Consider the following 13,388-nt stretch of genomic DNA (forward strand, 5'->3'; position numbering starts at 1 on the left):
CCTCATCTTTTTTTTTGAAACGAAACGCAGAAGGTTCATTCCACGCTCGCACTTTTGTTTTACATACTTAATATGGCTGGACCACAAGAGTTTTTTATATCTAGTATCATGCCTAGATACTTATACTCTTCTGCTAAGGGGAAAATATAATCACCTATCTGGCATTTGCTTGTGACTTTTTGTCTACGTCTAGTGAAACATACAATCGAAGATTTTTGTTGTGATATACTCATTTGTTTTACCCACTTATCTGTTACTAAAGCTAAGTTTTAGATTTAACATACAATCTTCATGTGATTTATGGCTGGTATATAAACATATATATGTCGGTCAGATAGCCAAGCGGGTTGGGCGGCCGGCTTCTCATTCTGCGGCTTAGACTAGAATATGCTGGTGTCTGATCGGCCTATGGTGGAGCAGTACGGCAAGAGATAAGGGCTTGCGTCTCGGTGATACTCCTCCATAGATCCCTACCGGAAGGGCGTGTAGCCTAAAATACCGGGTATATATATATATATATATATATATATATATATATATATATATATACATATATATATATATACATATATATATATACATATATATATATATACATATATATATATATATATATATATATATATATATATATTTGTCATCCATCAAACCATGCAGATCTGCACTATAAACATTAAATAATAAAGGACTTAGAAAATTGAGCCTTGTGGGAGACCGTTAAATAATATTCTTGGACCGTGTAATACATTTTTATGGTCCCGTAAGTATATTTTTCTCTTCACATACAAATTTTCTATATTTACAGATAACCTTTTATCAAGGCCACACGCCACCATTCTTGAATATAATATATCCAAATCAACCACGTCATATGCATCCTTTAAATCCAGAAACAAACATAGCATAAATTCGTTTTTTGAGAAACAGAGTTGGATATCCGAAAAAAAAATGTATGAGAGCATCAATGGTACCTCGACTTCTACGAAATCCATACTGTGAGTAGGGAAAAACTGAACTACTTTCAATAAAATGTTCTAATCTAAATTTTATTAGCTTTTCAAAGGATTTTGTCACACATGATAATAAAGAAATGGGTCTATAAGATGATGGAAGTTCTGGGTTTAAGTTAAATTTGAGTAAAGGGCATATGCTAATACTTTTTAAAGTATCGCAATATTCTTGTTTCAACCACCAACTGTTAAAGATTTTGTAAGAGAACGTCTTTGGCATTTGACGGCAATTTGTGCAATATCTTATAAGTAAAACCGTTTAAACCAGGGGCTGTATTTCTGCTTTTTTTAGTGCAAAATCTAGTTCTGAAGGAGTAAAAGGTTTTAACATGGAATCTATACTAATATTAAAACGAAAAATTTCTTTATTCCTACCAATAACATTACCAGAGGCAGATGAAGGTGCAAGTTGGTTTAGTATCTGTTTAATGAGATCTTCAGAAAGTTGAGGTTTTTTGTTATACTGATAGTTTTCGGAAATTGATCTGACGGTTATCCATATTTTTGAGAGAGGTGTGCTTTTGTTCAGACTATTTTTATAGTTTATGTAATTATTGTAGTTACTTTGAATTCGATACGCTTTCAAGGCTTCTGATGGTTTTTTTATTTTATATGTACACTACTCATCCCACCAATAAGACCTTGGCGTTGAAGGAGTAAAAGGTTTTTTATGATCATGGAGTTGGAAGCAGCTAGAGAGATAGTCTGAAAGAGGAGGGCTGTCTTCTCATCGTTAGAAAGATTATTAGGTGAATTATATATCATAAGGTGATTCTCGGCATTGTCATCTTGGCAACTTTTTTGATTACAGATGTAGTTTTCCAACCACTTGTAGCCAAAAACAAAGCCAAATAATATTTCAAAAAGATTATCAACTAATTTTTGGGGCTTACCGAAATAATCAAAAAATGACTAGACGTTAAAATATTTTTCTAGGAAGCTAATGCCTCTTAACAAAGTTTATAAAGCACATGCGGTTGCCCTAATTGAAAGCGTTAAATTTTTTCGCTTCGTTACTACACATCTTTAATTTGATCCTTCAGTGGTTCACCGGATATGGACTCGCATTATGGAGATTGGGGGATACACATGGAGACTAGACAAAGGCTAAAAATGAAAATTATTCCACAGCGAGACCGATTTCTTGTTCTTTCGATCTTAGTTGTCATACATTTCTATCTAGAGACCTATTGAGTGATCTGATATGGCAAAGGGAGTGATGGACTTGTACTTCAAGAATCAGTCAATCAATTTCGTCTAACCAGTTGTGATGGTCGTCTTCGTATGTTTAAATATCTGGATGAACGACACCCATATGTTACATCTAGGAAGTCGACCGATTTGGTAGTGGATCTGCGATGGTTTGGGTTAAAATCAGTTTAGACAAATTATAAAGTTAAAATTTTAGGAAAATATACCGAAGAGGGATCACAATGCTATTTCTGGTCAAGTCAAGTCAGTTCTATTCTAATAAACCACTTTTTTTAGACAAAATTTTCACTTTCGTTAAATACTTACCACTACGAAGAGCCAGAACATGAAAAACAGCAATAGTACAGCAAATGTTAATATAGGTTGAATGAACAGTTGAGGAAGGTGCATGACACATTTTGAGGTCTCTTGGAACAGATCTGCTAGAAAGTCCACTTTCTTTCTCATAAAAACTATTATTAATAAAATGACAGCCTAAAAAATATTTATGGTAAATAATATTTCTTTATATGGACTTCTATATTAACAATTGTGTTACAAAAACATACCACAATTCTATTCAAAAATACATTATATTTGAAGTTTCGATTTCCAACTCTGAAATCATTCTCACATAAAAATATATAAATATATTAGGTCTTTGCTTATCTATGTAGCTCTCGATTTTATTATATATGGAATATACTATCGTTCCAATACGTCGCGGCTTCGCTTGATGGCGCATATCGGAAATGTCCAATATTCTATAACTCTGGCGCATAAATAAGGCTGAATTTTTGATGACGGTCACTAGATATTTCTCTCTCTCTCTCTCTCTCTCTCTCTCTCTCTCTCTCTCTCTCTCTCTCTCTCTCTCTCTCTCTCTCTCCAAAATGGCAAATGGCTCCATATGCTAGCGAAGAACTAAAAGCAAGTATTGTAACGAAATTAGAAGATGGTTGGTCACTATCTGTCATAGCTAACCATTTTAACGTAAGCAGAACAACAGTTTTTAATATTAATAAAAGATGGAGAGAACAAGAAACTCTTGAAAGAAAGCAAGGTTCTTCTTCTTCTTCTTCTCGTAACACTACAACCCGGGGTGGGTTTTGGCTGACTGCACAACTTGCTTCCATCTTGAACGGTCGTCCATAATAGTTGGGTCAGTGGGTAGTTCCATTGTTCTTAGATCTGACCATATATTGTGTCTCCATCGCATTCATGGACGTCCTAAGGGCCTTCTTCCTGTGAAGGCTTCCTCCCATATTAACTTGGCAAGACGGTTATTAGGGAGCCTTTGGACATGGCCAGCCCATCTTAGACGTTAAGATTTAATCTCTTGGACTATATCGCTCGCTTTATACATCTGCTTGACCTCAGTATTTGTTCTCATTCGGTATTGGTTGCTATTAATGTCGTGATAAGGCCCAAAGATTCTTCTGAGGATTTTCCTCTCAAAACATCTCAGCAAGTTTTCTTTCAGTTTCTTTGGTCAGGGTCCATGTCTCACACCCATATATGAGCACTGGTCTAATCACCGTTTTATATATTCTAATCGTTGATGTTCGTGTTAGGCTTTTAGATTTAATAGTATTGTGAAGGCTGTACATACATCTGTTTGCTGCCTGAATTTTTCCTTTAATCTCTTCCGCGATATCGTTATCTGCAGTGATTGTTGCTCCGAGATATTTAAAACTCTCCACTCTTTCAAAGTTGTATGGGTCTATTGTAACATTTTGCCCTATTCTATCTATCCTATCCTATCACATGTATTTGGTTTCCTCTTCGTTTACCCTTAAACCAGTTTTCTTTCCTCTACCTCTAATTTATTAAAAGTCTCCTTCACATTGGTGACTGTGTTTCCCACAATGTCAATGTCATCTACATACGTATGCTAGTAGTAATTTTGGTCCATTTACTGTCAGTAATTCTGTTTTAAGTTGTGCTGCTCTTACTACTTTCTCCAGGATGATATTAAAGAGGATAGGTGACACCGCATCTCCTTGTTTCAGGCCACTGCTTATTTCGAAAGGTTCTGAGAGTTTGTTACCTATCTGTATTCTGGATCTACAGCTATTCACACATAACTTAACAAGCTGGATAAGTTTTTTTGAAACTGAAAGTTCGGCCATTGCATTCCACATCTGATCCCTTTTAATGCTGTCGTACGCTTGCCGGAAATCTATGAAGAGATTATGGATAGTTCTATTGAATTCCCATCCTTTTTCAAGCAGCTGTCAGCAAGGTTCTGGAAGATCAAAAATGTTATGTTATGTCACAGTTTCCGAGAAGAAAGACAACAACGTGGCGCAGAATTAAAGCATCGCGTGTTAGGTACCGAACTGCAGCAAGAAAAAACAAGCTCTTACACCTCAACAGAAGCAATAAAGACTTATATTTGCCTTAAACCATCAGCTACAAAATCAAGATTTTTGGGACAGGGTAATATTTACAGATGAGAAAATTTTTCAATCTACTAAAAAGTGCAAAATTGGGGTGTATAGACCAGATAATAATAAATTTAATCCTCCCCAATGTATGGAGATGGATTTCATCTAGAGGAACAGGAATAGTATGGCGTATTGATGGCTTTTTTGTTGGGCAGACTTATCTGAATATTCTAGCAAACACCATGTTTCCCAGTGTAGAACAGTCGTATCCAGAAAATAGTTTTATCCTCCAAGATAATTGTCCTGTTCACACTGCAAATATAATAAACCAGTGACTCCAGAATAACAACATCGAAACCTTACCATGGCCCAGCTACAGTCCAGATTTAAACCCAAGCAAGAAGTTGGGGGGGGGGGGGGGGGTGTTTATTATAAAACGGTTGTATCGGCGTAATTTTGTACCTCAAAATTCTGAAGAGCTGTGGCACGGTATACAACAGGTTTGGCAAGAGCTCTCTGAAGAAGACAATTTGATAGTTCCTTTCACGCAGATAGACCGAAGACTATAAGCTGTTATCAATGCTGATGAAGATATTACAAAATATTAATTTTATTTTTACATACCTAAATTTAGTCTAGTTTTGGTCTTCCAGACCCTCGCTTTCTTTCGAGAGTTTCTTGTTCCCTCCATTTTTTATTAATAGAAAAACTGTGGTTCTGCTTATGTTAAAATGGTTTGCTGCCTCTGATAGTGCCCAGTTATCTTTTAATTTGTTTATAATTTTTGCTTTAATATATCTTTAAATCGTTTGTTGTATTCCTTAATAATAATAAAAATAATAACAACAACCTTATTTGATGTAAAAACTATTATTTATATATATATATATATATATATATATATATATATATATATATATATATATATATATATATATATATATATATATATAGTGGAGCATAGAGCTTCAGTGAAAACGCGCCATCGGGTTCTATTTTGCGCTAAGGCCTTCACCTCATTCCAAGACTTTCCTTGGCCTCTTATCTCGTCCATGATGGATCTTCTCCAAGTTTGTCTGGGCGACCTCTTTTTCTTTTCCCTTGAGGATTCCACTCTAGGGCAGTCTTTGCGATACTGCAACTATTTTTTCGGAGTGTGTGACCGATCCAACCCCACTTTCTGGACTTAATTTCATTTTGTACCCTCTTTTGTTCGGTCAGGTGTAGCAGATCGTCGTTTCTGATGGTGTTAGGCCAGAATATACGAACAATTCTTCGTAGACATTTGTTAACAAAGACCTGCAGTTTGTCTGTGAGGGTGTTTGTCACTTTCCAGGTTTCACATCCGTAGAGTAGAACAGACATGACATTTGATCGGAATATTCGGATCTTTGTCCTTGTAGTATACTCGCCAGATCTCCAAACAGGGTTGAGCGTGCTGAAAGCTTGTTGAGCTTTTCGTATCCTCATACGAATATCGTCTTCTGTACCTCCGTTTTCTGTTATGACACTTCCAAGATACGTAAAGTTTTCCACATTTTCAATCTGCATATTGTCGATAGTAAATAGCGTGTTGTTCCTTGCATTTATTCTCATGGACTTGGTTTTACTAATATTGATTTTCAAACCTATTTTATTGGCTTCAGTGAAAAGTGTTTCCAATTGGTAAGCCAGATCTTGGAACCTTTGACCTAATAGACAGATATCGTCCACGTATTCTAGATCGCTTAGGCGTGTGGTTAACGTCCATTGTATCCCTCTTGTGTCGGAGTCTACTTTTAAGAGAACATAGTCTATAGCTATGTTAAAAAGAAACGGAGAAAGCACGCATCCCTGTCTAACTCCAGTAAGTACGTTGAATTCGTCACTGTTGATCCCATTGTGTGTCACGCTGCATTTCGCATCAGTATATAGTGACTTTATAATAGAAATTATTTTTTGCGGGATGTTTCTTAGCTCTAAAATTTTCCATAGAGCAGCGTGAGACAATCTATCAAAGGCACGTTCAAAATCAACAAAAACCATGTATAGGGGTGTGTTCCATTCAACCGATTGTTCCATTATTACCCTCACAGTATTAATGTGGTCTATGCAGGAGAATTCTGGCCTAAAGCCTGCTTGATTAGCTCGAAACTCAACCTTGTTTGTTATTCTTTTCAGTATGATGGTCGCAAAAATTTTATTTATGACAGTAAGCAAGGTTATTCCTCTCCAATTTTTGCACAGTGTGAGGTTGCCTTTTTTTGGAAGCTTGATAATGTTACCTTTTTTCCAGCCCGCTGGAATGTGGTTTGTTTCCCACACCTCTCGGATTATGGGGAGCCAAAGTTCAGCAGTTAGATGCGGATCAGCTTTAAGAATTTCAGCAGCAATGTTATCGATTCCCGGTGACTTGTTGTTTCTCAGAGATTTGATAGCTGCTATTATCTCCGTTTTGGAAGGGGCCTCGCAAGAAATATGCAAGTCTATATTCTGCTGGTTTTCGACTATTTCGTCTGCGTTATCTCTGGGAATACCTAGCATCTCCTGAAAATGCTCTTTCCATCTCTCTACTTGGTCATCTGTTGTAGTAAGCAATTCGCCTGTTTTGGATCTTACAATGTTCGAACAGTTGGACCCTTTTTGTGTTAGTCGTCTAGTAATTTGGTCAAGCTCCCTAGTTCTGTTGTGTTGTGCAGCTGTTTCTGCTTGTTTTGCAAGTTTATTTATATTATTTATATACTCTTTATAAAATGCAGGAATTCCAAGTAATATCAAAATTTAGACCTTAATAATTATTACAATTTATGAATTAACATATATGTAATCAATTTTTTGTTGTTTGTTTGTTTATTTTAGTATTTTTCTGTCATAATAAATATAACATAATGTCAGACCAATCAAATACACTGCTCAAAATGATCAAATCTTACTAAGAGTCGTATCAGTTTTTTTAGGAACCAGCTTAAATGTAGTTGGTTGATGTCTAAATTTTTATAATAGAACAGAGAACCCACTGTGATGTGACCCAATCATAAAATACATTTTGTAGACGTGACCCCCTTTTTATAAATTTGGGTTTCCGTTTCTTGTTTTACCCATTTGTACCATGCATTTCTATTTTTCACCATCATCTATAATCCTTCCAATACTTTTCTCTGTATTCCTTCCTATTTCTTAGATCTGGTCCATTTTTCTTCTACTTCCTAATTCTAATCCCAGATCATAGCTGCAAAACATAATAGTATTGCTCCCAATAATAAGTGCATAGTACTCATAAAAACGAACGTGAATTATTAAAAAGACTATCCTCATATTGATTCGTGAAAAACATGTAAAAATTATTAACATTTACTTACCGTAATGATAGAAGCAATAATCGAATACCAGAGGAAGGCAGTTTCGTTCCTAACGGATTCAGATAGCAGCATATACTTCTGCGTTTGATTTAGATGATACTTAATATCAACATACGTGTACCATAAGAAAGCTGTACCTGCTATACTAGCAACTGTAAAGCCTATCATGATGAGGTATGACACTAAATGGGCCAAACAGTGCAAAATACTGATGGTAAATAGCGATAGAACTACAAAATAGCGATGCTGTAGCTTTTTCTATAAATAGTTGCAAATGTTTTTGAGTGTATTTATTGAATATTTTAGTACAATTAATACAGATGAGGTTATAGAAGCAGTGATGAATTTGTTTGCAGAGCAAGACTAATTATTTTTTTCTGAAAAGTCGACAAGTGAGAGAAGACTATGTTTAACAATAAAATATTCTGTTTTTGTCTATACTAAGCTAATAATTGTTCGATATGTACTCCTAAAACTATGATTAAGTGATAAATATTTGATTTTATGTATTTTAATACGGAAATTTTCATTCTTATTCTGTTTCTAGTAGTCGTCTCGATTTAGATGTGTCGGGTCTTGTCTCCGCCGTGTATGTTAATATAGGTCTAATTGCTGCTTTATAGATTCTTGTTTTTGTGTCTTGTATTAGGTATTTGTTCTTCCAGATTGTGTCATTAAGAGATCCCGTCGCTTTACTTGCTTTTAAGCTATGTTGTCGTACTTCTTCAACATCTCCGTAACTAGTTATATCTATTCCCAGATATCTAAACCTTGCTTCCTGCTTTATTATTTTCCCATCAATTCCGATTTTACGTCGTAGTGGGTATTTAGATGTCATACATTTGGTTTTTTCTGCTGATATTATCATATTGTATTTCTTGGCTGTTATATTGAAGATGTGTGTACTGTCTTTTGACTGATTCCATAGATAGATGCAACTTGGGCTGTAGGAGAAGTAGGGTTCACTACCATTTCTAAAATTATGTCAATTTTTTTGTCATCACAAATTGTTGGTCGACCAGATCGTTTGACATCTTGAACACTACCTGTTTGTTTAAACTTCCGAAGAAGCTTCCTCAAATAAGCTTTTGATGTACGGCGATCGGGGTACCTCTCATTAAAAAGACGTTCCGCTGCATGGAAATTATTTCCACATTCACCAATTGTTAACACAGCTGCTACTTTGTCGGCTACATTACGTACCATTCTGCCTTTGTAAAAATTTAAACGTCTCGTTAAATAATAATTAAACTAAATATTAACTAAGAACAACTAACTAAAAACAACTTGACTAAACTTGAATTGAATGAACTAAGCAGAAACAGAAACTAAATATTGAGGTATAAACGCTTTTGCAAACTAAGAACAACTAGAGAATCGACAAACGTCAACTTTTTTGACAAATAACCAATGGCGGACGTTAGAATTTTTATTAATTAAATGCCAAACTAGAATTTTAATATTTATTTAATTTATTCGTCAAAATCATCTTAAATCCAAACAAAATTAGTATGAATGAATAGGTATATTAAAATAATTGTAGTTTCGCATTTAATTAATAAATATTATAGCGTTCGCCTCTGGTTAATTGTCAAAAAAGTTGACGTTGGCGTATTGAAAACGTCAACTTTTTGACAAGTAACCAGAGGCGGAGGTTTTAATATTTATTATTTAATTTTAGTATTTATTTAATTTATTCATCAACATGAGCTTAAACCCAAATAAAATTAGTATGGTTGAATTGGTATTTTCAATACCTTTCAAACGAGGTATCACTTGCTATAAGGTCCTATTTAAAATTATCTGTCACAGTGGCGCTGTAACGTCATCTATTTATTACTTCCCTCCTAATTTCAGGACTTTTGACTAGCACTGTATAGTCATAAAATAACAAATAAAATCTTATCCTGTACCATTTGTATATTATGCTCCGAGAATATGATATACATTTATATATAGAAATACATAACAAGTGTATACCATATTTTCTGACAGAAAGAATATATTTTCCATTCATAATAGTATATTATTCAGATGATACGTTTTGAATTTGCCGCCAAATGTTTTTAGTTCACGCCTCGATCGCGTGAGGCGCTAGAAACTATCCCTCTACTTCCTACTACACTATGCTAGGCAGGTATGTGCTGTGTTCTTATTGAATTATCGACATTACATAATCATACATTAATAACTTTTAACAATTCGACGTTAAATTGATATTAATACACTCAAAAACATTTAGAATACTAATCATTAGTCGTAAATATTTACCCAAAGCTAAGAAAGTTAGCCCTAATATTTCCTTCCATGTACTGTAAAGATCTCCCAAAACTTGTTCAACCACATTCCAGCTGTTTAGAAGTCCATAAAAGTTGCTTACGATGTTCTCCCCTACTTCTGTAACCTGTTTTGGTACGCAGCGATTTAAAACTGACACGCTAAAAATAAAAAAATAAACAATAATAATCACTGCCTACACACCAATTATTACATAGCCCACCAGCCTTTTGTTGGTGCCGAAGAAGTAAGAATTATATTTAAATACTTTTGGTGCTATGGCTTCAAAAATGTCTTTTTTGTATCAGCCATAAATGTAGTGATATTAAACTAATAGATGCAGAACTGGAGGAAACAAATGTGGGCACAAATAAGGGGGCAAAACAGTATAAACATTGTTTGAACTTTCACTTGTTCCCCGTGATAGTTATATGGAATTTTGTGAAAGTAGTTTTAAATAAGATAATCTTAGCCCAAAAATATACATTTTTACTTCTAAGAGTGTATTTTTAACTCATAATGATATTACTTCCTCTCCTGTTGCTAATTTAATTGTATGGAATAATCTAAATAACAATGAAAATGAGGGAAATGTGTTCCAAATAAGAGTGGAGAAGAAGGAAAAGAATATTCTTTGAAGATAATGAAATAGAATCTGACAGACCTACTTCCGGAAGAATTAAACATTGTGTTTCTTTAAACCGCAATCCGATCATTCCTGTTCATCATCATCAGTGGCATTACAGCTCGTTATGAGCCAAAGCCTTCTTCAGAACAATCTTCCATTCGCCTCTGTCTCTGGCAACTCTTCTCCATGCTTTAATTCCGATGGATTTTAGATCATCCTCTATTTTATCTTGTTACCTAAGTTTTGGTCTTCCTCTGGCTCATCTTCCCGCTGGTCCTCTTTGGTCGAAAATTTTTCTGATCGTTGCATCTTCATCTCACCTAATTACATGTCCTATTCATCGAAGGCGTGCTAATTTAATACATTTTACAACGTCAGGTTCCCCAAAACTTCTGTATAACTCAAAGTTGTAGCGCCTACGCCACAAACCCTGTTCTTGGACTATTCCATATATTTTCCTTAGAATTTTTCTCTCGAAACGTTTAAGCAATTCTTGGTCGTTCTGTGTAAGTGACCACGTTTCTGACCCGTATGTTAACACTGGCCTTATTAGTGTTTTATATAGTAACTTTAATTTTTCTGGGTAGTTTTGGGGCCATCTGTTTCCTCAAGCCATAATAGCACTTATTGGCAAGCACTATTCTTTTTTTAATTTCTTCGCTGATATTTTGTTACGAAATTAATAAAAAAAAAAACGTAATTATCTTTTAAACTACGTCGTAGAACATTGCAAAAACGGGAATATCGAGAATAGTCCAAAAATGTTCCAAGTTCAAAACACGTTCGCAGAAGTGGCGTGATAATTCAGAGTGATAATGGTCCAACTCCGGATTTGTACCGTTATTATACTGACACATGCACTTAGACCACTTTTAAACTGAAATATTTTGATTTTGTGAAATTAGTAGTTGGGACAATTTTATTCTGAAAGATACTTTTATTAGGTATTAGATTTTTGTTTCGATACAGGGCAGCGGAAAGCCGCTTATACGTATTTCGGCCTCTTTAGGTCTCATCAGAGCGGTATATGCCACTGCTCTGAATCGAAACATCGAAATCTATCCCGTATCATTTCTCTTGCTGTTATTAGATGGCGTTGTTACGTCTGTAAATAGTTATTTCGATAATTATTGGCCTACGGCGGCCCTGTATCGAAACAAAAATCTAATACCGTCAATATGTTATAATTTTTTCTCTTGTAACTAAAAGTTCATTGATTACGTTTTGTTTTCCTTGAATATTTTTTAACCCAATGCTGATGTTTTGCGCTGCTGTCGCAAAGACATAAAAACAAGAATTTGTATATTCACTTTGATGTCCATGCAGACAGTTTGCCATTTTTAAATAGACAAAAATTGTACACTAATGGTCTTCATACTTAATTCTTTTCAGGATTAGTGACATTGTTTGATATTTCTCTTTCATACTAGTATTCCAGTATAACATAAGACATTATCTATAATTTAAAACCGATTAAAAGTAGTTTATCTAGTTTTGCCAATAATTTACTTACCTTTCATAAACGGGCAAACTTGGACAAGGGCCGAATTGGCCGGATAACGAATTCGCATTTGGATTATTTAGGTCGTTGTAATTAAAGTCATATCTGCAATAATCGATCCCCAGTCTGTGGTGACTGTTTAGATCTTGCAGAGAACTCAGCTTCATCTTCGGACATTCCCTGACACAAATCTTGAGAGATTGCTTCAGTTCTCTTACATCAAAAAACAGCAAATATTTCTTTTCGCTGGTATCTATTCCGCTCAGGGGCATGTTTCCAAAGGCTTTGTTACTACTTGTGCCACAAGTGTTACCGAACGAGTCATATCCGTTGATGATCCGTAGTGGGTTCCCGTAAACGAACGAAAACGCAGCTATGACGATCTAAAAATTAAACAAAAAGTATTTTTATACTGTAAAAAGTGTTGATTTCTTTATGTAAATAGGTTTAATATTTTTGCAATACTTCAGTGAATGTGCTGCATATTCTAAGAAAGACGAGGTTTCTCAATTGTATTAAGTGAAGATTATTTGTTATTGTTCAGAAGCGATTGTCTTGTGTGGCATTCTAATACATATTTAGGTACTATTTTTATTGCGAATTGAGCACATTTTCTGACAAGTCCGATGACTTCTTGTTGCTTCCCATGCAGACATGTTATGTCACTGTAAGGGCCAAATAGATTGGATTAGGCAACGGACAAAAGACGAAGACATAATACAAAGTGAATTTTCCAAAGTATGTTCCTTCCTGTTTAGTATGTTCCTAAAAATTGAACTGGGCCGGACATGTGGCTAGAAGTCAAGAAAGCTGAAGTGAAAATGTAACTAGATGGAGACCCGGGGATAAGAAGAAGCGTAGGAAGATCGCAAAAAAAATTTTGTGACGACTTAAAAATAATAGTGGGACTACACTGGTACCAGCTAACCCAGAAGAGAGAAAACTGGAGAGAAATGAGAGAGGCCTGTATCGACAATATAGAGAACGACTGTCTTGTATATCACTTGTTTCTACTTATTTGTTGGAAAAACGTGTTTCTTAATTATAAATTGC

At 34.9% G+C, this 13,388-nt stretch overlaps 1 protein-coding gene across 1 annotated transcript in view; it reads right to left on the reverse strand.

Moving 5' to 3' along the window:
- Ctl1 (choline transporter-like protein 1) overlaps positions 1-13,388 on the reverse strand; it is a 41,181-nt gene that overhangs the window by 14,999 nt on the left and 12,794 nt on the right. Inside the window, exons 2-5 of the mRNA XM_072522459.1 lie at positions 12,348-12,718; positions 10,201-10,367; positions 7,930-8,159; positions 2,529-2,696 (exon numbers count right to left, since the gene is read on the reverse strand). Of these exons, the coding sequence (XP_072378560.1) occupies positions 2,529-2,696; positions 7,930-8,159; positions 10,201-10,367; positions 12,348-12,718 (936 nt within the window). The remainder of the gene's footprint in view (positions 1-2,528; positions 2,697-7,929; positions 8,160-10,200; positions 10,368-12,347; positions 12,719-13,388) is intronic.

This window comes from Diabrotica undecimpunctata, chromosome 2, assembly GCF_040954645.1.
Source record: "Diabrotica undecimpunctata isolate CICGRU chromosome 2, icDiaUnde3, whole genome shotgun sequence".
In the NCBI taxonomy this organism is placed as follows: domain Eukaryota; kingdom Metazoa; phylum Arthropoda; class Insecta; order Coleoptera; family Chrysomelidae; genus Diabrotica; species Diabrotica undecimpunctata.